The 26,122-nt window shown below is 40.4% G+C and overlaps 1 protein-coding gene across 3 annotated transcripts; it reads left to right on the forward strand.

Annotated features, from left to right (window-relative positions):
• The first annotated feature begins 2,242 nt into the window (after nt 1-2,242).
• LOC141546284 (zinc finger protein 8-like) lies at nt 2,243-23,659 on the forward strand. 3 transcript variants are annotated; one of them, XR_012483267.1, is made up of 6 exons: nt 2,243-2,893; nt 4,299-4,348; nt 7,349-7,475; nt 8,721-8,816; nt 9,505-11,096; nt 11,186-11,319. XR_012483267.1 is itself a non-coding variant. In XM_074273974.1 (6 exons), the coding sequence occupies exons 2-5, from the start codon at nt 4,319-4,321 to the stop codon at nt 11,049-11,051; spliced, it is 267 nt and encodes an 88-aa protein (XP_074130075.1). In that variant the 5' UTR covers nt 2,243-2,893; nt 4,299-4,318; the 3' UTR covers nt 11,052-11,096; nt 11,186-11,319. The 3 variants fall into 3 exon arrangements, 2 of the variants coding, with proteins under 2 accessions (XP_074130075.1, XP_074130074.1); XM_074273974.1 differs by having other exon boundaries at nt 11,038-11,096; XM_074273973.1 differs by lacking the exon at nt 9,505-11,096 and having other exon boundaries at nt 11,186-23,659.
• The last annotated feature ends 2,463 nt before the right edge of the window (nt 23,660-26,122 follow it).

The raw sequence follows: 26,122 nt of genomic DNA on the forward strand, positions 1-26,122 counted from the left end.
CTGCTCTACCAGAGTTGGAAGAACTCTTGCTCGAAGGCAATAAGTTTGCTCCACTTCCCTTTGTTCAGCTCTTGTGTCACAGAAAAGTGGACATAAGTTCATCTTTTGAACATCATGGCTCATTAAGATAAAAAATTAGTGATTCAGAATTTGATAAAAGTAGGATTAGGATTTAGATAGTTGTTATTTGTTCTGCCTTCTCCAAGAGCATGACTCCAAGCATGACAACAGGGAGATGAGCCAAGACATGCAAGTGAATTGGATTTAAATCAAGGAGGACTCTGCAAAGTCCAGGCTCATTTTCTCCTCCAGAGCCACTGAGTCCAGTGGCAAAATATAGACCAGGACAGCTGGATTTGGCCATGGAGGCAGTGGAGACCTTGGCCTTTTTAAGCTACAGTTCTTCCCACTTCTCGGTCTAAGTGAGGCAATGCCCTTTCGGTGATTAAAGCAAGGTAAGAAATGAGGCAAACAATGAACTCCTTTATCTGGTCAAAAAGAAAACAAAAAACAATGAAAATCAGGGAGGAAAAGGCCCTCAGGGTTTCTGCTCCAAACAGAATTACTCTCAGCCATCTGAACTGAAACAATGACCCAAAGGATTTAGATGGTCTATACACTTTGCCGCTAGGTGGCAGTGTTCCCCCTCATACTGCCACAGGCTCTGGGCTAGCAAAAATCATCCCAGATCCACATGGTACAAAATGCAGCACCTCTTTGTGTCACAAAGACTGGAAAATAAGTACATGTCTATTGATTGGGAAATGGCCCAACAACATGTGGTATATGAAGGCAATGAAATATTATTATTCTGTAAAAATAATGAACGAGCAAGTTTGGGAAGGCCTGGAGTTACATGACCTGATGCTGAGCCAAACAAGCAGAACCAGAAGTACATTGTACCCAGTACCAGTCAGAATGCGTGATGACCAACTAGGAAAGCCTCGGTCCTTCTCAGAGTTTCAGGGATGCGAAGCAATCCCAACAGGCTTTGCACAGAAAATGCCATCTGCATCGACACAAAGAACTAAGGAGACTGAATGTAAATCAACACATACTATGTTCTCTTCTTTTTACTTTTTAAAAAAATCTCTTCAATGGTTTTATACTTTTGCTCTGTGTCTTCTCTCCCTAGAACATTCATAAAACAATGTGTATTAAGAATTAATAAATTTATTAGGGAAAAAAAGAGAAAAATCATTCCATTAAGTAGGGTTCTTAAAGAAATAGATAGTAATAAATGTGCCCATTTTACAAGAGCTTTATTACCAAAGGTGCTTTCACCCTGGTCAGTCACTCAGCACCAACATTGTGCCTTTTACCCCCCAGTCACCAAGGATGGGAAAAAGAGTTAATGGAATTCTTATCCCCCTTATTACATTTGTGGAAGAGCTAGGTAGGAAGAAGCTAGGTCCTTAGGAGATGATATCAGGACCCCTGATACCACTGTACCCATGGGGGGAAGCATAGCAACTTAATGCCCCCTCTACAGAACTCTATTGTGTTGGATCAGACAATATCAGAGACTGACCCACTTGTCTGTCAGTCCCATTCTTTAGGAATCTCAACTGAGGCTCAGCTCCTAATGCAGTCCCGGGACTGGGTCTGCTGGAATCCCTGAAAGCTCCTTGGAGCCATGGAGGAAAGGTCCCTTTGAAGTCCTGCTCACCACTCCCCCTTCAGCCAGACTCAAGGTTGTATAATTGTGGTTCTGCCTGTCACATCCTAAAAGGGCAAAGCCACCTGCGAGGTGGCAGAACCTACAGGACACCACTGGATCACAAGCTCAGGCACCCAGAGGTTCTGCCATCCAGGCAGGCGCTCCTGCTCCCAAACTCCTGAAGCTGTCCGGGCTGAGAAGGCAGCTGTGCTGGTGTGTTAGATAGAGCAGAAGCTCATGTAAGGGAAGCAGCCAGTGCCCCCTGTCATTACTTCTATCTCCATTCTCACAGTCCCAAAGTAATCCTTAGAAGAAAAACTTCCCCTGTGCAAAAAGCGCTCAGTAACCCAGAACTAATGGCCTCGGGTTTTCCGGTCTCTATCTTGCAGACCCTTACCTGGAGGATCCATTAGACTCAGGGTCTCCCTAGAAGCTCAAGTTTCCCTCTATATCCAGGATAATCAGTAACGGGTGTCTAAGCCCTGAATGTGATTGGAGGAAGGGGTTCAAGCATCCTGGGGGAGGGACGGGGCGGGGCTCTTGGGACCAGGAAGACCCTCCCAGATTGTCCGGAAACAGGAAGTCTGAGCTGGAATCTCGGTGCTTTCCTGCCTCCCTTTCTTTCCAGTCCCCTTTGCCTTCCCTGCGGTGGAAACTGCTCCGCCCGCCCCTGGGAGAGAGAAATGCCGAGAGGGTCAGGATTGGACCGGGAGGTTGTCTGAAGACTGCTCTCCTTTTACTTCTTTTCTCCCTCCTCTGTCGTTCTACTGAGAACGTAGAGGTACAAGGAGCTCCCTGTTTTCGGAGCTTCTCAGTTCTCTTCCCTTTTTTCCTGCCAGTTCCTCCGGTATCTCCTCTTCCCCCCCTGACAGCTCAGCTCTCCCCCCTTTCCCCCTGACAGCTCAGCTCTCCCCCCTTTCCCCCTGACAGCTCAGCTCTCCCCCGTTTCCCCCTGACAGCTCAGCTCTCCCCCCTTTCCCCGGGAGCTCAGCTCTCCCCCCTTTCCCCGGGAGCTCAGATCTCCCCCCTTTCCCCTGGAGCTCAGATCTCCCCCCTTTCCCCGGGAGCTCAGCTCTCCCCCCTTTCCCCGGGAGCTCAGCTCTCCCCCCTTTCCCCGGGAGCTCAGATCTCCCCCCTCTTTTCCCCCCGGGAGCTCAGCTCTCCCCCCTTTCCCCCCTTGCACCTGAGCTCTCTCGGCATTCCTGCACCGAAGCCTGTGCTTGCAGCTCCCAGGTAGGTCGGAGCCCGCATGCCCCACATTTCCCGGCTCCCACTGGCTGCCCTGGCCTCTGAGTCTCCTCTTCTGACCTTGGGGTACATGACCAACAAGTCTCCCAGGAGCACACTTCTACCCAGGCTACCCCCTGCATGACCCCCACCCCTTAACCTTTCCCAGACTCCCAATCACTCCCCAGACTTGCCCAGATTCCCACTGGGACACACTTTCCCAGACTTCAGACTCTGTCCATAATTTGAGACTTCTGATCAGGACCCAGCTATGCCATCTCTGCATCCCATCTCTTCATTAGAGATTCTGCTGTCCTGCCTTACTCCAAGCCTGAGCTCTACCAGGTCCCAGCATTCCTCCCCAACTCCTTGGTAACCTCAGTGCAGTCTTCCTACTTTCCTAAACTCAGATGTCCTGTTCTCCAGACCTCCTGCTTCCCTGGCCCCTCTTCCCTCCGAGCCCTCAGAGTTGAATGCTAGACTGCATTTTGTCTCCCAGGCTCAGGCTTACCTTGGTCCTTTCCTGGGGGTTCCATTCCTCAACCCTCCCCTTCCTCCACCTCCCCACTTTTCCTCCCTCTTTCCCAAAGCAGCCAGTCTGTTGTCCAGAACAATGTGTGTGTTATTTGGGGGGGAGGGGAGGCAGGGAGGCAGAGGAACACTGAGGGGGGGGAGGGGAAGAGCTCTGACTCAGGAGCCATGGAGGCTGGCAGGTCTCTCACCTGGGATCCCAAACACCCTTGTACCTCTATGTTCTCAGTAGAACGATGGAGAGAGGAAGGAAAAAAAAGTAAAAGGAAAGAAGTCTTCAGACCACCTCCCTCTCCAATCCTGACCCTCTCTACATTGTTCTGAAGGTGCAGTCTCCCCCAGGGGCAGGGCCAGGGCCTTTGTAACTCCTGGAGGACCTCACAGTCCACCAGGAATCCCTGTAGGCTTGCTTCCTGAAGAGAAAAGGAGGGGAAAGTCCTCTCCTCCTCTGGGATGCTTCTCCCTCTCCAGCTTCTTCTGGCCACCTAAGACTGGCCCAAGAATTGGGTCAAAGGGAAACAGCAAAACTGGGGTGAAATTAGAATAATTTTACTGTCAGAGCCCCAAACCCCATTCTCCCAGGCCATGAAATCAAAGGCAGGCAGCCTGAGACCAGGATGGGGGAAGCTGGGCTTTTCTATGCAGAGGGAAAGAAGGGAGGGACCCCCGGGGGGCTCCTGGCTTTCTCTGGGTTTTCAGAGAGACTTAAAATTAAAGCCCCTCATGGTGAGCTGTGACCCTTGTGAGGAAGAGCTTTGGCTGTTGTCACTTTTCTGGGCCCCTCAAGTATGGTAGCAGCAAGACTCTGAGATAAAGACCAGGAACCAAAGGGAGGAACTTGAGAAAAAGCAGTCACTCTGGGTGTTTGCTACCTCCACAGGGAGCCTGGAGCCGGAGGGAATGGGCCCTGGGAGCCTCGGACCTCCTCAGGTGAGTGCAGTCCATCCCAGACCTGACCAATAGCAGCACTCACAGCCATTTCTCTAGTCATAGAGGATGGGCTGTGGAGCTGTCAGGGCCTGATGTATGGGTCATTTCTGTACAAAAACAGGGGAACCCAGTAGTAACAGTGCCCTACCCAGCTGCATCCTTGGACCTTTGGCAACTTGGGACCTGACAGACAGACACACACACACATACACATACACACTTCACCATTTGTTTCTATGTTCCTCCTCATTACAAGGTCTGCTCTGGTGTTTCTACATCCTGCCCTGGTACAGGCACCTGTCTCTGCTGTCTAAAAGAGGCTGCTGGGATTCTCACCCTCATCTCTGTCATTCCTGGGCCCCAAAGTATTATATCAACTGTTTCTTTTGCTGGTTTAACTTAAACTCCCCTGTGCAGAGTGCCAGGAACTGGTAGAGACCGTGAGAACAACTGGGAGAAAAAGAAGGATTAAGAGTCACATTAGTGTATCATGGCACCCCAGGTTCTTGGATATTACAATTCCTCTAGGCTACAGCAGGCCCTGGGTTGACCTCGAAGAATATAATGGATAGAACTGACTCCAGCCAATTCACTGGAGAGTAAACTGCATTTCTCCCTTCATCTGCCTGTGATCTGGGCATTATTCCTACCTCTCACCAGATGACTGAGGCTCAGGTGTCCCCACCCCCTTGTTTGTATACCTTTCTAGTCCAGGATCCTCCTTGCCAGAGACAACATTTCCTAGCCCTCTTTTCTCTCCACTTTCTTCCCCTCTTTCCAGTCTCTGCTTAAGATCATCCAGACATAACAGAACCCCTCCCCCTTTTCTCTCCTTTGATTCCCTCTGTGAGCCCAAACAGGAATCAGAGGGAACACATGTCACTCCCTATGATTGTTTATAACTAGTTCTTCCTTTTATTTTGAGTCCCTGAGAGTAGTTCCTTCTGTATTCTTTTTTGTATTTCTCCTCATGGGACTGAACTTTGTAAGTTTTCTACATTTGTGGTCTTTTCCTTAGGAAGTCTGGGAAGGACTTTCATTAAAGGTGCTTTTCCCTTGAAAGCATTCCATTTGGTTTTGCTACATAATTTGCTCTTGGCCATAGGGTCAGGTCCTTTGCCTTCTGTCATATCCTGTTCCAAGTTTTCTAATCCCTAATGGAAGTTGCTGCCAAATTGTGTCTGGTCCTAATGGTGGCTTCTTGGTACTTGAATTGTACTGGATTTTCTTTTTGGAGGCTTGCAGGATTTTTCTCATTGACTTAGCAGCTCTGCATTTTAGCGATGATTTTTGGGGAATTTTCCTTCGGACAGCTCTTTCATGAAGCTGATGTTGTTTGAGATAGATGCAGAAAGATATGTGAGAATTTTTCTCTTGGCCATCAGAAGCTGTATTCACATGAAAGCATACAGGCTAATCATGGGAGAGGCTACCAGGGCTACCAAAGGAGGGTGCCCATTTCTCCTTTGTCATTTGCTGTTTCAGTGACTGGATTTTATGCTCTCTCTTACATTCAAATCATATTAGCTAAGGGTTTTCTCCATTTTTGTATCATTTCAAAGAAGCCATTTTTAAAATATTCAACTTATCTCCATCTAATATCCCTCTAATTTTAATGTGATTATTTGTACTTATTTCCAGTTTTTCACTTATTTTTTCTAAATTTTTTTAAATGCATATTCAGTTAAACATCTCTTTTTTTATATTCTTAATGTGTGCGAGTATGTCTATTCCTCTTCCTCCATCCAAATTCAGCCCTGCTTCAGCTGAACCCTAGAAATTTTGGGATATGCTTTAATTAATCATTTTCATTTTCCTTTACAAATTTGTCATTTCTAATTTTTGTCCTCTGACTCAGGTAAATCTCCTTTTAGCTTTGTATTTTTTGTTGATCATCTTTCAACCAATTTTCATTCTTATTTCTTTAGGTAATAAAAAAGTATAATGGTTATTTCTGACTTTTTCATCTGGGCAGAGGATCTGTGTATCGCAATGGTTAAATTTTGTCAAAGTACCATGTGTTAAAAAGAAATATGCATATTCCTCTGTTGTCCCATTTAGAAGATGTCATAAGTCTTTTATTTCAAGTTTCTCTAGACATTTGTTCATTCCTTCTACTTTATGTCCTTCTGCATTTCTTCATCACCTTTTACCTCTTAGTTCTCTTGTGGATTCTCCTCCCTCTCTTGCCCTTCAACTCATCCTGTTCATTAGTTTTCTAATTTCATCCATTTTCTTCCCCTTTCTAACAAGGATTTCTCCTTTTCCTCATTGTCCACCTTCCTTGGCTGTTCTCCCTAGATTTCTGTTCTCTGTCACATAGCTCCTCTGCTCACAGGGTCTTTTTTCCTTGACACTTCATGCAGTTAAATGCTTCAAGGTCCCCATTCTGGGGCAGTGCTGTAGGAGCTTTCTGCCACTGCTTGTAGAACAACCACACAGATGCCTTCTTTTCTAAACCCTGTTGTCTAGAAGGGAAATAATAGAACAAAAGAAATAGAAAAAAAGAAATAAACTGTGAAATGCTCCTTACACATATACCAGGAAAAGCTTAGGGAACCTATTCCTAGGTCAATGTAAAAGTTTTAAATTCACAATGGCCATTCTCTTCGGTAAAAGATAGTTTCTTTAGGAAAAGAGTTTATAGATAAAAGGAAGACCTAAAATAGGCATAGGGAGTGGGGAATAGGGTTGGGAGAGCAGTAGGGCTACCAATGAAAACCATGGAAGAATTCATTAAAGGAATATGTCCTGTGGTCTAAGATCCCATTCCTTATGATTTCTGTAATGTCACTTCTCAGTTTTATTTCAAAAAATTCAAAATTCAATCAGTCTTTTAATGACCAGACGTTCAAGAGTTGACTCTGACTCTTAGAAAGCCTATGATTTTGTGTAAATCCCTTCTCTGTGTTTCAGTTTCTTCCTGTAAATTGGAGGGGTTTACCTCTTTCCTTCTGAAGCATCTTTCAGCCCCACATCTTCTGACTTTTGATGCTGCAGGAGGTTATGACATTCAAGGACGTGGCTGTGGACTTCACCCAGGAGGAGTGGGGGCTCTTGGACCCATCTCAGAAGCAGCTGTTCAAGGAGGTCATGGTGGAGAATGCCCAGAACTTGCTCTCCCTGGGTAAGGGCACCTACCTGATAATTGCAAGTCTGCAATCAAAGGGAATATCCTCATTGGCCAGTGTGCAGGCTTTGGGGTGGAGGAAGAGAAGGGAAAGGGTTGGTCTTTGCCTTGTGTGACAGGACCCGGGAATGTCCTTTCTTGTTCCTGAAGTTCTCTCTTACCCATTCCCAGATCAAAGATAAAACCAGGGGACGCATTTCAAACATGAAACAAATCTTAGAGGTTAGCCTCTACCTGGACACGAATTTTGTCCTCCAAAGCTCTGAAAACTGCTCAGCCTTTCCTTTTCCTTTTCCTTTCAACTCCTTCCTTTTTCAGATGGGTCCTGGATTTGGAATATTATTCTTTTTAGCAAGTGTCAATTTGTTGCTGGTTGTCCCCCATATGGGAAGTTTCTCCATAATCTGCCTTTGGACTTCCTCCATATTCCAGCACAAAGGATGAGAAAGGAATGGAAGGGAATAAACTAATATTTCTACCTGTGTTTGTCAGGGACTGTGCTTCCTTTACAAACTGTTTTAGAACAACTTTCAGCCGAATAAGTTATTTTGATGATTCTAAGGACTGAAATTCATGACAAGAAAGATAATATTTGCATTCAGAAAAAAAGCTTATAAATAGGACTATGGATAGCTTAATTTTACATTTTTATGCAATTGCAGCCATCTCTAGTCTGAGCGCAGGCAAATGGAAGGGAAAAAATTTACTTGATAAATTTCTTGTCTATTTGAAAGGAATAGCAAGGTGTGTGTTGTGGATCTACAGTTTCATGTGCAATCATCTGTTTATTATACTACAATACTGAAATGCTTATGTATAAGTTAAAAGTACAACAAAATATTATGTCACTTTAACCTCATCTTAACATTTAAATTTAGGTGATATTGTTATCCCCATTTCAAAGTTGAGGAAACAGGAAAACAAAGAGAATTTAATTGACTTGCCCAGGGCTACACAGTTAGCAACCCAGGTTTGGGATCCAAAGTTTCTGCCAGAAGGGAGCCTCACAGGACAGGAGGTGGGAGGAAGGGCCTTTGGCTGTCTCAGAAGAAGCTGTACAAATAGTGGGCACATCCTGCCTTAGGTGACTTGCTTTATATGTCCCAGTACGGGATGTTATATGTCTGAACATGAGGAGCTGAATTTCAGCTTGGAGCAGCTCTGGATCCTCACCTTTTCCCTAAGGAGAACTAAGTGACCAACTTCTCTCCATCTTCATCTCTTACTGATTTCCATGCCCAGGGCTTCCATTTCCAAGAGAAGAGGCAATCTCTTATTTTGAGCCAAGGGAAGTACTATGGATGCTGGACCAACAAAGCCTGATGAGATGCTCTCCAGGTGAGTGAGGTGAAAGCAGGGTTATGAGAGCTGTGGTTACCAGAGGTATGTGGGAGTTACCCTGAAGTACATGCTCAGTTTGGGGAGAAAGGCCAGACTTGGAATTCGTTATTGAACATTTCTTGGCAGCAGTGACCGGGCCTAGTCAGTGAATCTGGCTGTCTGCTCCACAAAATGAGTGGGTCCCACTCCAAAACCCTGTAGGGCCCTTCCACTATTCATCTGTCATCCTGTAGGACAACCTTGTTTGGGATTTGGGGCAATGGAGCTTTCCTAAACATGCCCAAAGGGCTTAGGTTTGGGATATGAGCCATTTCTTAGAACTTCTTCTAGTCAGTAAACAATTAAGGGCCTGCTGCATGACAGCCCTGGCCTAAACACCAGCACCACAAAGTGATGTGAGGGACATCCCCTGCCCTGATGGAGGTGGCGGGGCAGACAATACACCTGTGACTAAGGAGAGACCCATTGTGCACCAGATAAATTGAAAAATTTAGTGCCTTAGTGCATTATTAACTGGTAAGGATCATGATGGTTTAAGAAGGAGAGCAGAACTGGGGAGGAAAGAGCCAAAGTCAAACAAGACAGGAAACATTTATACAGCCCTGTGTGCCATGCTCTTCACTGTCTTATTTCTTCCTCATGAGAACCAGAGGACTTAAGTGCTATTATTATGCCCATTTTACAGATAAAGAAACTGAATGCAACAGAGGTCATATAACTTGAATTGCAAAGTTCTGAGGTGGGATTGAAACCCTGGACTTCTTGATTCAAGGCTCTATCCACATTCCATCCACTGTTATTATATTCTAATTTTGAAACGGATATAATAAACATGGTCTTACATGTATGATGTAGAAAAAAAAATTGGACAAGCTCTTGTGGACATGGAAATTCATTTTTTTATACTCTAGCCAGTCAAAAACCATTGCTAATTACTGTTTTAAAAAAATTAAAAAAAAAAAAAAGATTTATATTTATATTGGCTCATGACAAATGTTGCCCTAAGTGACTCAAGGATCAATTATATATATTGTTTTTAGCACGTCTTGCTCAGGCGATTAGTGATTGGATGAAATGGGGTTGCTATTTTACCCAGGAGGGAGATAACTACTGTGGTCCGGGGAGAGACAGCCCCTGAGGGACTTTGCAGGCCTGTGGCCATTTGTACGAGACTCCAAACTTCATTAAATGCTGGGAACACTCTGATGTCAAGTGGAGAAACCAGAAGAATCTATTGCACTTAGAAATAGCCAGAGTTTCATGGACTGAGGACACAGTCCTCCACAGCAGTGTACTGGTAGTCATGATGGAATGAAATCACTGCAGAAAGACTTCTTAAGGTGGAAATGTGCACATCTGTGGGGTCCCACAGCACAGCTACCTTTATAATTAAATAAGACATTTATTCACCACTTAATGTTCCACTAAAACATTTTTGGGTCAGATCCCTTGGATTTTTATCTCAATCATTCAAGAGCTTGGTGAGATTCTAAACTGGAAAGGACTACAATACTGCAGCCACACTCCCCTTCCATATTTCAGGATGATGAACTCAGTTTTTTGTTTGAAACATTGTTAGGTATGGGTAATTTCATGCATTTAAAAAAAAAATTGTGTCTTGGGATATGCAGCAGGCACATAATGATAATTTTTAAGAAAGAAATAAGTGACAGCTATCTCAAAAAAATAGTGGGTCAGAACAAAATTACTTCTACCTCAGGTAAATACAAAAAAACCCCAACAAAAGCCTTATGAATATGATCTCAGATATAATAGAAAAAAAATGAAAGAGATCAGCATAGAAATTTGTTATGCTTACAAGTAGGACAGATCATGAAACAATTTGAGTATTTCCTATATATCCATTAGATGTCATGTCTCTGAAAAAGAGGCAAAGCTCAGTTAATGAAAAGGAAAGGGGAAAATTGAGAATGGGGATAATTGTCACATACTGTAGACAGAGCATTCCCATTCACAGGGTGTAAATTCTAGTCTTAGCTGCTGGGATTTGGTCTGAGTCACTCAGCCATTCTGTGCTGGTGACCTGAGTTGTGCACCTAAAGAGAATGAAGGAACTCTCTGTGTTGTCACAGGTTATTGTGAGGTTCCATTGTAATTGGGCATGTAACACCTTAGAAATTAGATCATGTTTGGGATGTGAACTAATGGGACTTAAAATGATTGGTTTTGCCCATTTTAGATTTTTTTCTTTGCCTAGGAAACAGAAAATAACTGAGTTTCTCTAGTGCTGATGGAGAGAAGGGACTATAAATATATGTGAGTGAGTATGTGTGTGTATGTCTGCATCATAACTATGTTTGCTGTATTGTTTGCTTTTTTCTTTCTTTCTTTCTTTTTTTTTGAAGGAGAGCTCAGACTTAAAATGAAAGAAACTCCTGCAGAGCTAAGCCATTCTGTGGGAGAAAGTCCCAAGCAGTGGTTCATGGGTGATGGAGCCTGTGATATTACTTGGAGAAAAAGCTGTACAACACAGGAGAGAATCCAGCTTAAAGAGAGACATTGTGAATTTACCAAATGTGGAAAAGGTTTTATAAAAAAAGAAAATCTTACTGTACAATTGAGAATCCACACAGGAAAGAAAGCTTATGAATGTAACCAGGGTGGAAAAGATTTTACAAATAGAACCCTGCTTAATTTACATCAGAAAACCTACACTGGAGAGAAGCCTTGTGAATGTAACCAATGTGGAAAAAGATTTAGACAAAAAGGTGTTCTTATTAGACATCAGAGAATCCATACTGGAGAGAAACCTTATGAATGTAACCAGTGTGGAAAGGCTTTTAGAGAAAAGGGAACCCTTATTGGACATAAGAGAATCCATACTGGAGAGAAACCTTATGAATGTAACCAGTGTGGAAAGGCTTTTAGAAGCAAAGAAGGTATCACTGGTCATCAGAGAATCCACACAGGAGAGAAACCTTGTGAATGTAACCAATGTGGAAAAAGATTTAGACTAAAGGGCGATCTTATTAGACATCAGAGAATCCACACTGGAGAGAAACCTTATGAATGTAACCAGTGTGGAAAGGCTTTTAGAGACAAGGGAGGTCTCAATAGTCATCAGAAACTCCACACTGGAGAAAAACCTTATGAATGTAGCCAGTGTGGAAAACGTTTTATAAAAAAGGGAACTCTTCTTTTACATCAGAGAATCCACACTGGAGAGAAACCTTATGAATGCAACCAGTGTGGAAATGCTTTTATAGGAAACGGAGCTCTTATTAGACATCAAAGAATCCACACTGGAGAGAAACCTTATGAATGTAACCAGTGTGGAAAGGCTTTTAGGAGCAAGGGATGTCTCATTGGTCATCAGAGAATCCACACTGGAGAGAAACCTTATGAATGTAACCAGTGTGGAAAAAGTTTTCTGAAAAAGGGAACTCTTCTTTTACATCAGAGAATCCACACTGGAGAGAAACCTTATGAATGCAACCAGTGTGGAAAGGCTTTTATAGAAAACGGAGCTCTTATTAGACATAAAAGAATCCACACAGGAGAGAAACCTTTTGAATGTAATCAGTGTGGAAAGGCCTTTCGAGACAAGAGAGCCCTTACTGTACATGAGAGAATCCACACTGGAGAGAAACCTTATGAATGTAACCAATGTGGAAAGGCCTTTAGAGACAAGAGAGCTCTTACTGTACATCAGAGAATTCACATTGGAGAGAAACCTTATGAATGTTACCAATGTGGAAAGGGTTTTAGAAACAAGCGAGCTCTTACTGTACATCAGAGAATCCACACTGGAGAGAAACCTTATGAATGTAACCAATGTGGAAACTCATTTGGAAGCAAGGGAAATCTTATTAGACATCAGAGAATCCACACTGGAGAAAAGCCTTATGAATGTAACCATTGTGGAAAAGATTTTAGAAAAAAGGAATCTCTTATTTTACATCAGAGAATCCACACTGGAGAGAAGCCTTATGGATGTAACCAGTGTGGAAAGGCTTTTAGAAGTAAGAAAGGTCTCATTGATCATCAGAAAATCCACACTGGAGAGAAGCCTTTTGAATGTAACAAGTGTGGAAAGGGTTTTAGAAGCAAGAGAGGCCTTACTGGACATCAAATGTTGCATACTGGAGAGAAGCCTTAGGAATATAATCAATGTGGAAAGGCTTTTGGGGGAAATCTGGGATGCTAATGTATTGTTGGTGGAGTTGTGAACGGATCCAACGATTCTGTCGAGTAATATGGAACGAGGCCCAAAGGACAATCAAAAGTTGCATACCCTTTGATCTAACAATGTTTCCACTGGGCCTATTTGCCAAAGAGATCCTAAAGGAGGGAAAGGGATCCACATGTGCCAAAATGTTTCTACATCCCTGTTTTTAATGGCAAGAAACTGGAAACTGAGTGGATGCCCATCAGCTGGGAAATGATGTATAAGTTATAGCACATTAATGTTGTGGAATATTATTGTTCTGTAAGGAAGGATCAGCAGGATAATTCCACAGAGGCCTGGAGAGACCTACATGAACTGATGCAAAGTGAAATGAGTAGAACCAGGAGATGATACATGGCAACAGCAAAAAATAAAGTTTGATAGACGTGGCTCTTGTCAACAATGACATGATTAAGTATATTTCCAATGATTTTGTGAAGAAGAGAGCCATCTAGCCCAGAGAGAGGACTGGGAACTGAGTATGGAATACAACACAGCATTTTCACTCCTTTTGTTGTTATTTGCTTGCCTTATTGTTTCTCATTTTTTACCCTTTGATCTAATTTTTCTTGTACAGCAAGATAATTATATAAATATATATGCATATATTGGATTTAAGATATATATTTTACAATGTTTAATATATATTTGATTACATACCATGTAGTTGAGGTTAGGGTTAGAAGGTTAGGGTAGAAGGAGGGGAGTTAAAATGGATATGTAAGGTTTTGCAAGGGTCATTGTTAAAAAAAATCCATGCATATGTTTTGAAAATAAAAAGCTATACATTTCCACTCTTTTTGTTACTGTTTCTTGCATTTTTGTTTTCCTTCTAAGATTTATTTTCCTTCTTTTTAGATGTGATTTTTCTTTCTTTCTTTCTTTTTTTTACATTTTTAAAATTAATTTTATAATTTTAACTTTTTTTGACAGTACATATGCATGGTAATTTTTTACAACATTATCCCTTGCACTCCCTTCTGTTTCGAATTTTCCCTCCTTCCCTCCACCCCCTCCCCTAGATGGCAGGCAGTCCCATACATGTTAAATGTGTTATAGTATATCCTAGATACAATATATGTGTGCAGAACCAAATTGCTTGTTGCACAGGAAGAATTAGATTCAGAAGGTAAAAATAACCTGGGAAGAAAAATGCAAACAGTTTACACTCATTTCCCAGTGTTCCTTCTCTGGGTGTAGCTGATTCTTTTCCCATCAATCAGTACTGAATTACATCTTCTCTTTGTTGAAGATATCCACTTCCATCAGAATACATCCTTATACAGTATTATTGTTGAAGTGTATAATGATCTCCTGTTTCTGCTCATTTCACTCAGCATCAGTTGATGTAAGTCTCTCCAAGGCTCTCTGTATTCATCCTGCTGGTCATTTCTTACAGAACAATAATATTCCATAGCATTCATATACCATAGTTTATATAACCATTCTCCAATTAATGGGCATCCATTCATTTTCCAGTTTCTAGCCACTACAAAAAGAGCTGCCACAAACATTTTGGCACATACAGGTCCCTTTCCCTTCTTTAATATTTCTTTGGGATATAAGCCCAGTAGTAGCATTGCTGGATCAAAGGGTATGCACAGTTTGATAACTTTTGGGGCATAATTCCAGATTGCTCTCCAGAATGGTTGGATTCTTTCACAACTCCACCAACAATCCATCAGTGTCCCAGTTTTCCCACAGCCCCTAGAACATTTGTCATTATTTTTTCCTGTCATTTTAGCCAGTCTGACAGGTGTGTAGTATTATCTCAGAGTTGTCTTAATTTGCATTTCTCTGATTGATAGTGGTTTGAATATGAGTGGAAATAGTGGTTTCATATGAGTGGAAATAGTTTCAATTTCATCATCTGAAAATTGTCTGTTCATATCCTTTGACCATTTATCAACTGGAGAATGGCTTGATTTCTTATTAGAGTCAATTCTCTATATATTTTGGAGATGAGACCTTTATCAGAACCTTTAACTGAAAAATGGTTTCCCAATTTGGTACTTCCCTTCTAATCTTGTTGCATTAGTTTTGTTTGTACAAAAGCTTTTTAATTTGATGTAATCAGAATTTTCTATTTTGTGATCAGTAAAATGATCTCTAGTTCTCCTTTGTTCACAAATTCCTTCCTCCGTCACACATCTGAGAGGTAAACTATCCTATGTTCCTCTAATTTACTTATGATCTTGTTCTTTATGCCTAAATCATGGACCCATTTTGATCTTATCTTGGTATGTGGTGTTCAGTGTGGGTCCATGCCTAATTTATGCCATACTAATTTCCAGTTTTCCCAGCAGTTTTTGTCAAATAATGAATTTTTATCCCAAAAGTTGGGATCTTTGGGTTGTCAAATACTAGATTGCTACAGTTGTTCACTATTTTGTCCTGTAAACCTACCCTATTCCACTGATCAACTAGTCTATTTTTTAGCCAATACCAAATGGTTTTGGTGACTGCTGCTTTATAATAAAGTTTTAGATCAGGTACAGCTAGGCCACCTTCATTTGATTTTTTTTTTTTTATTAATTCCTTTGAAATTCTCGACCTTTTGTTCTTCCATATGAATTTTGTTGTTATTTTTTCTAAGTCATTAAAATAGTTTCTTGGGAGTCTGATTGGTGTAGCACTAAATAAATAGGATTAGTTTAGGGAGTATTGTCATCTTTATTCACTCGGCCTATCCAAGAGCACTTAATGTCTTTCCAATTATTTAAATCTGACTTTATTTTTGTGGCAGGTGTTTTGTAATTTTGCTCATATAATTCCTGACTTTCCTTTGGTAGATAAATTCCCAAGTATTTTATAATATCAACAGTTATTTTGAATGGAATTTCTCTTGCTGTTGGATTTTTTTGGTGATGTATAAAAATGCGGAAGATTTATGTGGATTTATTTTTTATCCTGCAACTTTGCTAAAGTTGTGGATTATTTTTAATAGCTTTTTAATTAGAATCTTTGGGATTCTCTAAGTATACCATCATATCATCTGCAAAGAGTCATAATTTGGTTTCCTCATTACTTACTCTAATTTCTTTAATCTCTTTCTCGACTTTTATTGCTGAGGCTAGCATTTCTAATACAATATTGAATAGTAATGGTGATAGTGGGCAACCTTGTTTCACTCCTGATCTTACTGGAAAAGGTTCCAGTTTATCCCCATTACATCTATTGAGATGATCATATTGTTCTTGTTAATTTGATTATTAATATGGTCAATTATAGTAATAGTTTTCCTAATTAAACCAGCCCTGCATTCTTGGTATAAATCCTACTTGATCATGGTGTATTATCCTGGGGATGATTTTTTGTAGTCTTTTTGCTAATATTTTATTTAAGATTTTAGCATCAATATTCATTAAGGAGATTGATCTATAGTTTTCTTTCTCAGTTTTCAACCTACCTGGTTTAGGCATCAGTACCATGTCTGTGTCATAAAAAGAATTTGGTAGGACTTCTTCATTCCCTATTTTTTCAAATAGTTTATATAACATTGGGGTAATTGTTCTTTAAATGTTTGGTAGAATTCACATGTAAATCCATCTTGTTCTGGGGATTTTTTTTTTAGGGAGTTGATTAATAGCTTGTTCTATTTCTTTTTCTGAAATGGGACTATAAGCAATTTACTTCCTCCTATGTTCATCTGGGTAGATCTGATTTTTCTTGTGCAGTAAGATAATTGCATAAATAGGGATACATATATTGCATTTAACATATACTTTGACATATTTAACATATATTGGACTACCTGCCATCTAGGGGAGAGGGTGGGAGGAAGGAAGAGAAAAGTTGGAACAGAAGGTTTTGTAAGGGTCAGTCTTGAAAAATTACCTATGCATGTGTTTTAATAAAAAGCTATAATAATAATTTAAAAAACACAAAGAAAATTAAAAAGCTACAAAATAATTAAAAAAAACAAAAGTGAGTTCTTACTAGAAACCAGGTAATTCACCTTATTAATGTCAGCATTGGGGAAGTGCTTTTTGAAATGATAAATCACTTACTCTACATCAGAGACTCCCCAGTAAAGAGACACTTTATGAATCAACTATGATAACACTTAACTATTTTCAGCAATACAATGCCCTTAGACAATTCCAAAAAACTCAAGATGGAAAAATGCCATCCACGTACACAGAGAGAACTAGTGTGAATAGAGATTAAAGCATAATATTGAGTACTTTTTTTTTTTCCTCATGGCTTTTCCCTTGTATTGTGATTTTTCTTTCCCAAAATGAGTAATGTGGAAAATGTTTATCATGATTGTATTTGCATAATCTGTCATCATTGTGCTTGAAGTTTTGGGAAGGGGAGATGGTTAGGGAGGAAGAAAAACATGTTGAAATTCCAAATATTACAATGATAAAAGTTGAAAACTATTAACATGTAACTGTTAAAAAAAATAAGTGAAAATAAAGGAATCATTGCATGAAAAATTAGTAAAACCTGAGAAGGTCAAAGAGCAAATCATAGACAAATATAATTTCATAAAAAATGATGAAGCAGTATTCAAAAAATGTATAAAATACAACCTAATATGCTATTCCATATATTTAAGTACTTACCACAAATTTTCAATTCAGTATTTCATTAAAATCTCAAACTTAGCATATCCAAAAACAAAACAAAACCCTATTAACTTCAAGCCAAATTATATCAGTCTTCCAGATAAACTTGGGCTGAGGATACCACCACATCTCCAATAACTCAAATTTAAAATTCTGTAACACTTATCTCTCGACTTTCATATCTAATCAATTGCTAAATTTGATCATTTCTATGAAAACAATATCTTTGATATTTATTCACACATCACTTGAATTAGAATTCAGGTTCTTAAAACATCTTATTTAAGTCCTAATTTCATTCAGGATTCTCTATTCTCAAATCCTTTCATCAAGTTGTCAAAGAGATATTCCCTAACACATAGGAACAAATGTCACTCTCCTACCCAGTACCTCCAAAAACTCCTGTTTGCCTGCAGAATCAGGTAGAAATACCTTTATTTGGCATTTAAAACCGTTCTCCATCTCTCCAGTATTATTATATTGTAATCTACTCCATACATATGGTTGTCTAGCAAAATTGTCTTATTCTTCCTTACACATATTCTAATGCTTGATAAATCCATAGACCATAGCTTCAGGGATAAGAACTCTTTAGTTGACAGAAATTCCTAGGAAAATTGGGAAATATTATGGAAAACACAAGACACTGGCCGAAGTCAAGGCGTGGCCGAAAACAAGATAAGGTCAAAAGAGGTTCTTGATTTAGAGATAAAGAATGATGCTGCATGTAAACAAGGAGAACTACCTCTCAGATCTGTGGAGAAGAAAGGAACTTCTGGCCAAAGAAGAACTGTATTACAGTATGAAATACAAATTTTATTATTTTGATTATATTAAATTAAAAAGGTGTTGCACAAATAAAATCAATGCAAATAAGATGAGAATGGAAGTAAAAACTTTCATTTTAGCTACTCTGAGAAGTAAGTAGTAATACATCAGAGTGTCGTAATTTGCATTTTTTCTGATCAATATTAATTTAAAGCACTTTTTCATATGAATAAAAATGGTTTTAATTTCTTCTAAAACCTGTTCATATTTTGTGGCCATTTGTAACAGCTTGAATTCTTATAAATTTGAGTCACTTCTTTACATATTTTTAAAATGGGGTCTTTATTAGAATCCTTGAATATAAAATTTCTCCCCTAGTTTTCTACTTCATTTCTAATCTTGGCTGCAATTGTTTTGTTTGTATATAACCTTTTGAATTTACTATGATCAAAATTATCCATTTCACATTTCACAGTGCTCTCTAGTTCTTCCTCGGCCATATATTCCTTTGTGCTCCACATATTTGAGAGAGACTATTACTTCTGCTAATTTGCTTATAATATCACCCTTAATGTCTAAATCATGAACCCATCCTAAAAATCTTCATTACATCAATTGTGGGGTTAGAAGTTTCTGGCAGAATGACCATAACAGGACTTGAGGCAGACGGCTCAGAACTTTTGCTCTCTCAGAACAAGATGTTTATACAACAGGATAATCTTGTACTTCTTATTTTGGGTCACTTGCTTTACATTGGGTGAGTATAGACTCCTATATATGAACATAATGGAGTGATTCTCAAAATGGAGCAGCTCTGGACCCTCATCCCTTTCTCTAAAAGGAATGATTAATAAGTTTTTCTTCATCTTTATCCCTGATTCCACTCTCCAGAGCTTCCTGTTCTCAGAGAAGATTTGATCTCTTATTTTGAACAAAGTTAATCAATGCGGAAAGACTGACCCAAAAGAATGGTCTTGTTCAACATCAGAGAATTCACATAGGATAGAAATCTTATAGATGTAATCAGTGTTGAAAGAGTTTTAGACAAAAGAGAGTTCTTATTGGACATCAGAGAATCCACACTGGAGAGAAACCTTATAAATTAAACCAGTGTGAGAAGTTTGTTACTGGAAGGTTAGTTTTATTACACTGCATCACCCTTGCCACAGAAGTGCTTCAAACTTCATCACTCCCTGATGAAAGTTTAAACTTCATCATATCCCTATCTAGTTCTGAGAATGCAGGGTTGAGATCTCCCACTACTAAGATTAGGCTGTCTATTTCTTGCAGCTCTCTTAACTTCTCTTTTAGGAATTTAGGTGCTATACCACTTGGTGCAGACAATTTTCGGCTGATGAAATTATTTCTACCCATATGAAAAGGTGTTCTAAGTCATTATTGATCAGAGAAATGCAAATTAAGACAACTCGTGAGATGCCACTACACACCTCTAAGGTTGGCTAAGATGATAGGAAAAGATAATGACGAATGTTGGAGGGGATGTGGGAAAACTGGGGCACTGGTGCACTGTTGGTGGAATTGGGAATGGATCCAACCATTCTGGAGAGCAATTTGGAACTGTACTCAAAAAGTTATGAAACTGCATAACCTTTGATCCAGCAGTGTTACTATTGGGTTTTATATCCCAAAGAGATATTAAAGAAGGGAAAGGGACCTGTATGTGCAAAAATATTTGTGGCAGCCCTCTTTGTAGTGCTAGAAACTGGAAAGTTAATGGATGCCCATAAATTGGAGAATGGCTGAGTAAATTATGGTATATGAATATTGTGTAAGAAATGACAAGCAGGATGAATTCAGAGAGGGTTGGAGAAACTTAAATGAACTGATGCTAACTGAAATGAGCAGAACCAGGAGATCATTATACACTTCAACAACAATAGTATATGAGGATTGATTCTGATGGATGTGGCTGTCTTCAGCAATGAGATAATCCAAACCAGTACCAATTGTTTAGTAATGAAGAGAACCAGCCACACCCAGCAAAAGAACACTGGGAAATGAGTGTGGACCACCACATAGCATTTACACTCTCTGTTATTGGTTACTTGCATTTTTGTTTTTCTTCCCAGATAATTTCTTCTATATTGCATTTAACATATACTTTAACATATTTAACAGGTATGGGATTACCTGTCATCTAGGGAAGTGGATGGAGGGAAGGAGGGGAAATGTTGGAACAAAAGTTTTTTGCAATGGTCAATGTTGAAAGATTACCCATGCATATATTATGTCAATAAAAAGCTATAATAAGGGGCAGCTACGTGGCGCAGTGGATGAAGCACCAGCCCTGAATTCAGGAGGACCCGAGTTCAAATGTGGTCTCAGACACTTAACACTTCCTAGCTGTGTGACCCTGGGCAAGTCACTTAACCCCAGCCTCAAAAAATAAAAAAAAAAAAAAAGAAAGAAAGAAAAAGCTATAATAAACAAAAGAATAAATAAATTTACAAGGGGAATGAAAGAAAAATCATTCCATTATGTAGGGTTCTTAAAAAAATATGTAGTAGTAGATGTACTCATTTTACAAGAGCTTCATTACATAAGGTGCTTTGATCCTGCTCAGTCAGCACCAACATTGTGCCTTTCACCCCCAGTCTTCAAAGACAGGTAAAAGAGTTAATGGGATACTTAAAAGCTGTTTATTAAATTCTTGGAAGCGCTAGGTAAGAAGCTGGGTCCTTATGAGATAATATCAGGATCCCTGTTACCACTGTACCTATGGGTAGGAAATATAGCAACTTAATGCTCCCTCCTATAGAATTCTATTGTTTTGCTTCAGACAATATCAGAGATTTACCAATTTTTTGGGAATCTCGACTGAGGCTCAGCTCCTGATTCAGTCCTGTGATTGGGTCTGCTGGAATCTCTGAAAGCCTTCCTTGCAGCCATGGTGAAAAGGTTCTTTTGAAGTTCTGCTCACCATTCCCACTTCAGACAGACTCAAGGTTCTATACTTATGGTTCCACCTGTCACATCTTAAATGGGCAATACCACCTACTAGATGGCAGAACCTACAGGACCCCACTGGATTGTCAAAGTCAGGCCACCCAGAGGTTCTGCAATCTAGGCAGGTGGTCCTGTTCCCAAAGTACTGAACCTCTCAAGACTAAGAAGCTAGCTGTCCTGGTCTGCTTCATAGAGCAGAAGCTTATGTAAAGGAAGCAGCCAGTGCCCCGTATCATTACTTCTATCCCCCTTCTCACATTCCCAAAGTAATCCTTAGAAGAAAAACTACCCATGTGGAAAAGGTGCACAGTAACCCAGAACAAATGGACTTAGTAGCAGCTTTTACAGTCCCTAACATTGCAGACCCTTACTTGGAGGGTCCATGACACTCAGGAGCCTCTGTAGAAAATTGTATCCACTGTTGTATCGACTGTTGGCTGTATTCCCCATTCTTCCCTCACTAGTTTGATGTTTCTTTTCTTTATTTGGTTTGCCATATTCCTTGGCATTCACCTTATAACTCACTTATTTTTACATAAAATCCAAATCTATCTCAAAGCAATGTTCCTCATCAATCTTCAGGGTCATTAAAACCCTTTGATCAGAAGGAGAAAATAAGGAAATATTATTATGATTATCTTTTTTATTTTTTTATTTGATTAAAGCTTTTTATTTACAAAACCTGTCCATAGGTAATAAGTTGTAGTATATGAAAGTAATGCAATATTGTTCTATGAGAAATGGTCAGAAGGCTGATGTCAGAGAGGCCTAGAGAAACTTACCAGAACTGATGCTAAGTCAGTGAGTAGAACCAAGAGAAAGGTGCAGACAGCAAAAACTAGATTATGGGACCATCAGCTGTGACAGACGTGGCTTTTTTAACATTTTAAAACAAAGCTCTTTTCTTATTGTTTAGCTATGTCATCATTTTACCAGTCCCAACATCTCATAGCGTTTAATAATCTGGGGAAGTGTGAACCAATGGGAAATCTGGGTAAGTTTGGGAAGTAATGGGGAATCTGGAAAACATTGAGTGGGGGAACTCATACAAAAGGCAGTCTTGGTAGGAAGGTGTGTTCCTGGTAGACCTGGAGGTCATATTTCCCAAGGTCAGAAGAGAAGGCCAAAAGGCCAGGGCAGCCAGTGGAAGTTAGGAAATATGGGGAATTCTGGGTTAGAACTACCTGGGAGCTGAAAGCACAGGCCTGGGGGCAGGAATCCCCAGTAAACTCAGCTCCAAGGGAAAAATGCAAAAGATTTGAGGCAAATTTGGCCTGAGACACTAACTGGCTGACCCTGGGCCAGTCATCTAATTCCTTTGCCTCAGTTTCCTCATCTATGATATGAAGGTAAGTATAGCAGCCTTCTCCCAAGGCAGCTGTGAAAATGAAGTCCCTTTGGACAGAAATGTTTTCTGCCCTTTTTATCACCAGATTGCAGTATACCTGTTAGGATTACCAGGTTAGAACTCAGGCTGTCTGGACAATGACAAGGTGAGAATTCAGGTTGTCTGGACAATTACAAGGTGAGAACTCAGATTGACTTGACAGTTCTCTGGCTCAGACCTTTGGTTTGGGCCTTTAAAGGGAGTTTACACCTTAGGAATTCTAAGAGGAGCAAGCTCATTGGTTGAAGTAATTTTTCCTAGAAGCCCTTGGGTTATCCCACACCCATTCTCTGGGAGGATAAAAGAAGGGCAGCATTGGGTCTGAGAGAATCGACTCTGGGATAGAGTTTTGACGCCAGGCAGGCTGAAAGGAGACCAGTCTGATTTGAGGAAGGACAAGAGTTGGAGGAGACTCAGAGCTCCCAAGAAACCTTCGCACAGAGGAAAAGATTTTACAGATCTCCTCCAGAGAAGGGTTATAATTGAGCAGACGACCAGTCCCTCACAATTCAAGAACATTACATATACCTTCGATTGTGAATGAGTTCCTGAATCCCACATGAAAGCACCTGATTTAAACATTCTGTAAGAAATGTTAAATATTCTGTAAGAAATGACCAACAGGAGGAATACAGAGAGGCTTGGAGAGACTGACATCAACTGATGCTGAGTGAGCAGAACTAGGAGATTATACACTTCAACAATGATACTGTACGAGGATGTATGCTGATGGAAGTGGATATCTTCAACATAGAGAAGAGCTAATCCAATTCCAATTGATCAATGATGGACAGAATCAGCTACATCCAGAAAAGGAACACTGGGAAATGAGTGTAAACTGTGAGCATTATTTTTTTTGTTTTGTTTTGTTTTTCTTCCCAGATTATTTTTACCTTCCGAATACAATCCTTCCTTTGCAACAACAACAACAACAAAATTCGGTTCTGCACATGTATATTGTACCTAGGATATACTATAAGATATTTAATATGTATGGGAATGCCTGCCATCTAGGGGAGGGGGTGGAGGGAAGGAGGGGAAAATTCGGAACAGAAAGGAGTACAAGGGATAATGTTGTAAAAAAAAAAAAATTACCTATGCATATGTACTGTCAAAGAAAATGTTATAATTATAAAAATTAAAAAAAAAAAAAAAACTGGTCTATACTCACAGAAGGAAAACCTGGAAGATGAAAGAAGCCTTATCACTCACACTCTGGCCACCCAAGCCTCCCAGCTGTTCAGGGTTTAGCACAATGCATTTTAATTACAAGAACTTGTTTTTAATGAATTGTTCTTGGAAATCAGTGAACTCCATGAAGCTTTAGCTCAAGTGCACCTTCATAATTACTTTCTTCATTTTCCCTAGGGGTCAGCGGGCCTCCCTTCACTCACTTCAAACTCTAGAAAGTTTGCAGACTCATTAACTCAGTCTGGGAAACCATGAGACTCCTGGGAAGAAGCCAAAGTCAGCCAGCTTTGCTGAGCCTTCCTTGGGCCCTCCAGCAAGTCAGTGATAGGACTGTATTCCTCACACAGCACAAGTGGCATTGCTTTATTTTCTTCTCAGGACTATGTGTACTCACCTGAGAATGCCTGGGAAGGAGCCCCCACAGACTGCAGCAAGCTCTCTCTCGCCCTAGACCCCCAGGTTTCAGCCCCTAAACTGCCACAAGAGCAACAAGAACCCAGGGAGAGTTGGACAGCGAGGTAGGGGCGGGTTGGACCTGCCCGTGTTCAGTGACTCCTCCTTTCCCCAAGGTCTCTCAGTGACAACACCTGTGGCTTTCTTACAGGAGCCAGAGTCCCCCATCCCCCCACTGCATGGATCAGTCACAACTAGGGAAACCCTAAATGTACTGTAGCTGGTCAAGAGACCAGGGCCTGTAGAAAATGGATTCAGCTGAGCTGCTGAGGGAGGCGCTTTTACCTTTGACTGGCCCGTCCTCGGTGTGTCACTCTCATGTTGCTGGCTTGTCCAGTGAGGGGGTAGCATGTACTTGGCATGTAACTGACCCCTGCTGCCTTCCCTGGGGGGATGTCCACAGGGAGCAGGCAGGTTACTGTCCCTGAAGGGCAGGCCTAGTGAGAAGCTGATGTATAATCAGCGGGAGGCCTGACAGGCAGCTGTGAGTGCCCAATCTATTGTCCATTGCTTCACTGTAATGTTCTGTTGTCTCCAGAAGCTGACCATCGCTCTCTGGGAGGAGATCTGCAGTCCCAACTCAATCTCTCGGCCAGATTCTTCTTCCTGTAGAGAGCCGCCAACTCTGACCTAGAGTAGACTCCTCCTCCTCCAGAGTGCCGCCCTCTTTTATCCTCCCAGAGAATGGGGATGGGATAACGCAAGGGCTTGTGGAAAATTACTTCTACCAATGAACTTGCTCCTCTTAAACATGTAAGCTCCTCCCCAGAAGTCCAAAGGGGTAAAACTCCCCTTAAAGGCTGGAACTAGAGAATTGTTAAGTACTGACTTAGCACTTAGTAAGAACCTAACACTTCACTTGTCAAGGAATCCAATGATCCCCACAAGTTTTTGAAGCCCTTATACCAATCAGACTTCCAAGAAACTATTTAAATAACCTAGAAAAAATAACAACAGAATTCATATGGAACAACAAAAGGTCGAGAATTTCAAGGGAAGTAATGAAAAAAAAATTAAGTGAAGGTGGTCTAGCTGTACCTGATCTAGAATTGTATTATAAAGCAACAGTCACCAAAACCATTTGGTATTGGCTAAGAAATAGACTAGTTGATCAGTGGCATAGGTTAGGTTCACAGGGCAAGATAGTGAATAAAAATAGCAATCTGGTGTTTGACAAATGCAAAGATCCCAACTTTGGGGATAAGAATTCGTTATTTGACAAAAACTGCTGGGAAAACTGGAAATTAGTATGGCAGAAACTAGGCATGGACCCACATTTAACACCACATACTAAGATTAGATCAAAATGGGTGCAAGATTTAGGCATAAAGAACGAAATCATAAATAAATTGGAGGAACATGGGATGGTTTACCTCTCAGACTTGTGGAGGAGGAAGGAGTTTGTCTCCAAGGGAGAACTAGAGACCATTATTGATCACAAAATAGAACATTTTGATTATGCCAAATTAAAAAGTTTCTGCACAAACAAAACTAATGCAAACAAGATTAGAAGGGAAGTAACAAATTGGGAAAACATTTTTACAGTTAAAGGTTCTGATAAAGGCCTCATCTCCAAAATATATAGAGAACTGACTTTAATTTATAAGAAATCAAGCCATTCTCCAATTGATAAATGGTCAAAGGATATGAACAGACAATTTTCAGATGATGAAATTAAAACTATTTCCACTCATATGAAAGAGTGTTCCAAATCACTATTGATCAGAGAAATGCAAATTAAGACCACTCTGAGATACCACTACACACCTGTCAG

Source organism: Sminthopsis crassicaudata, chromosome 6 (assembly GCF_048593235.1).
Source record: "Sminthopsis crassicaudata isolate SCR6 chromosome 6, ASM4859323v1, whole genome shotgun sequence".
In the NCBI taxonomy this organism is placed as follows: Eukaryota; Metazoa; Chordata; class Mammalia; order Dasyuromorphia; family Dasyuridae; genus Sminthopsis; species Sminthopsis crassicaudata.

What these genes read in the sequence shown, in the direction of transcription:
- LOC141546284 (XM_074273973.1), top strand. Translation starts at nt 4,319, where the DNA reads ATGGGCCCTGGGAGCCTCGGACCTCCTCAG. An exon ending in CCAGAACTTGCTCTCCCTGG is followed by an intron (nt 7,476 to 8,720) that starts GTAAGGGCACCT and finishes TTCCATGCCCAG; the next exon opens with GGCTTCCATTTCCAAGAGAA. An exon ending in CCTGATGAGATGCTCTCCAG is followed by an intron (nt 8,817 to 11,185) that starts GTGAGTGAGGTG and finishes TTTTTTTTGAAG; the next exon opens with GAGAGCTCAGACTTAAAATG.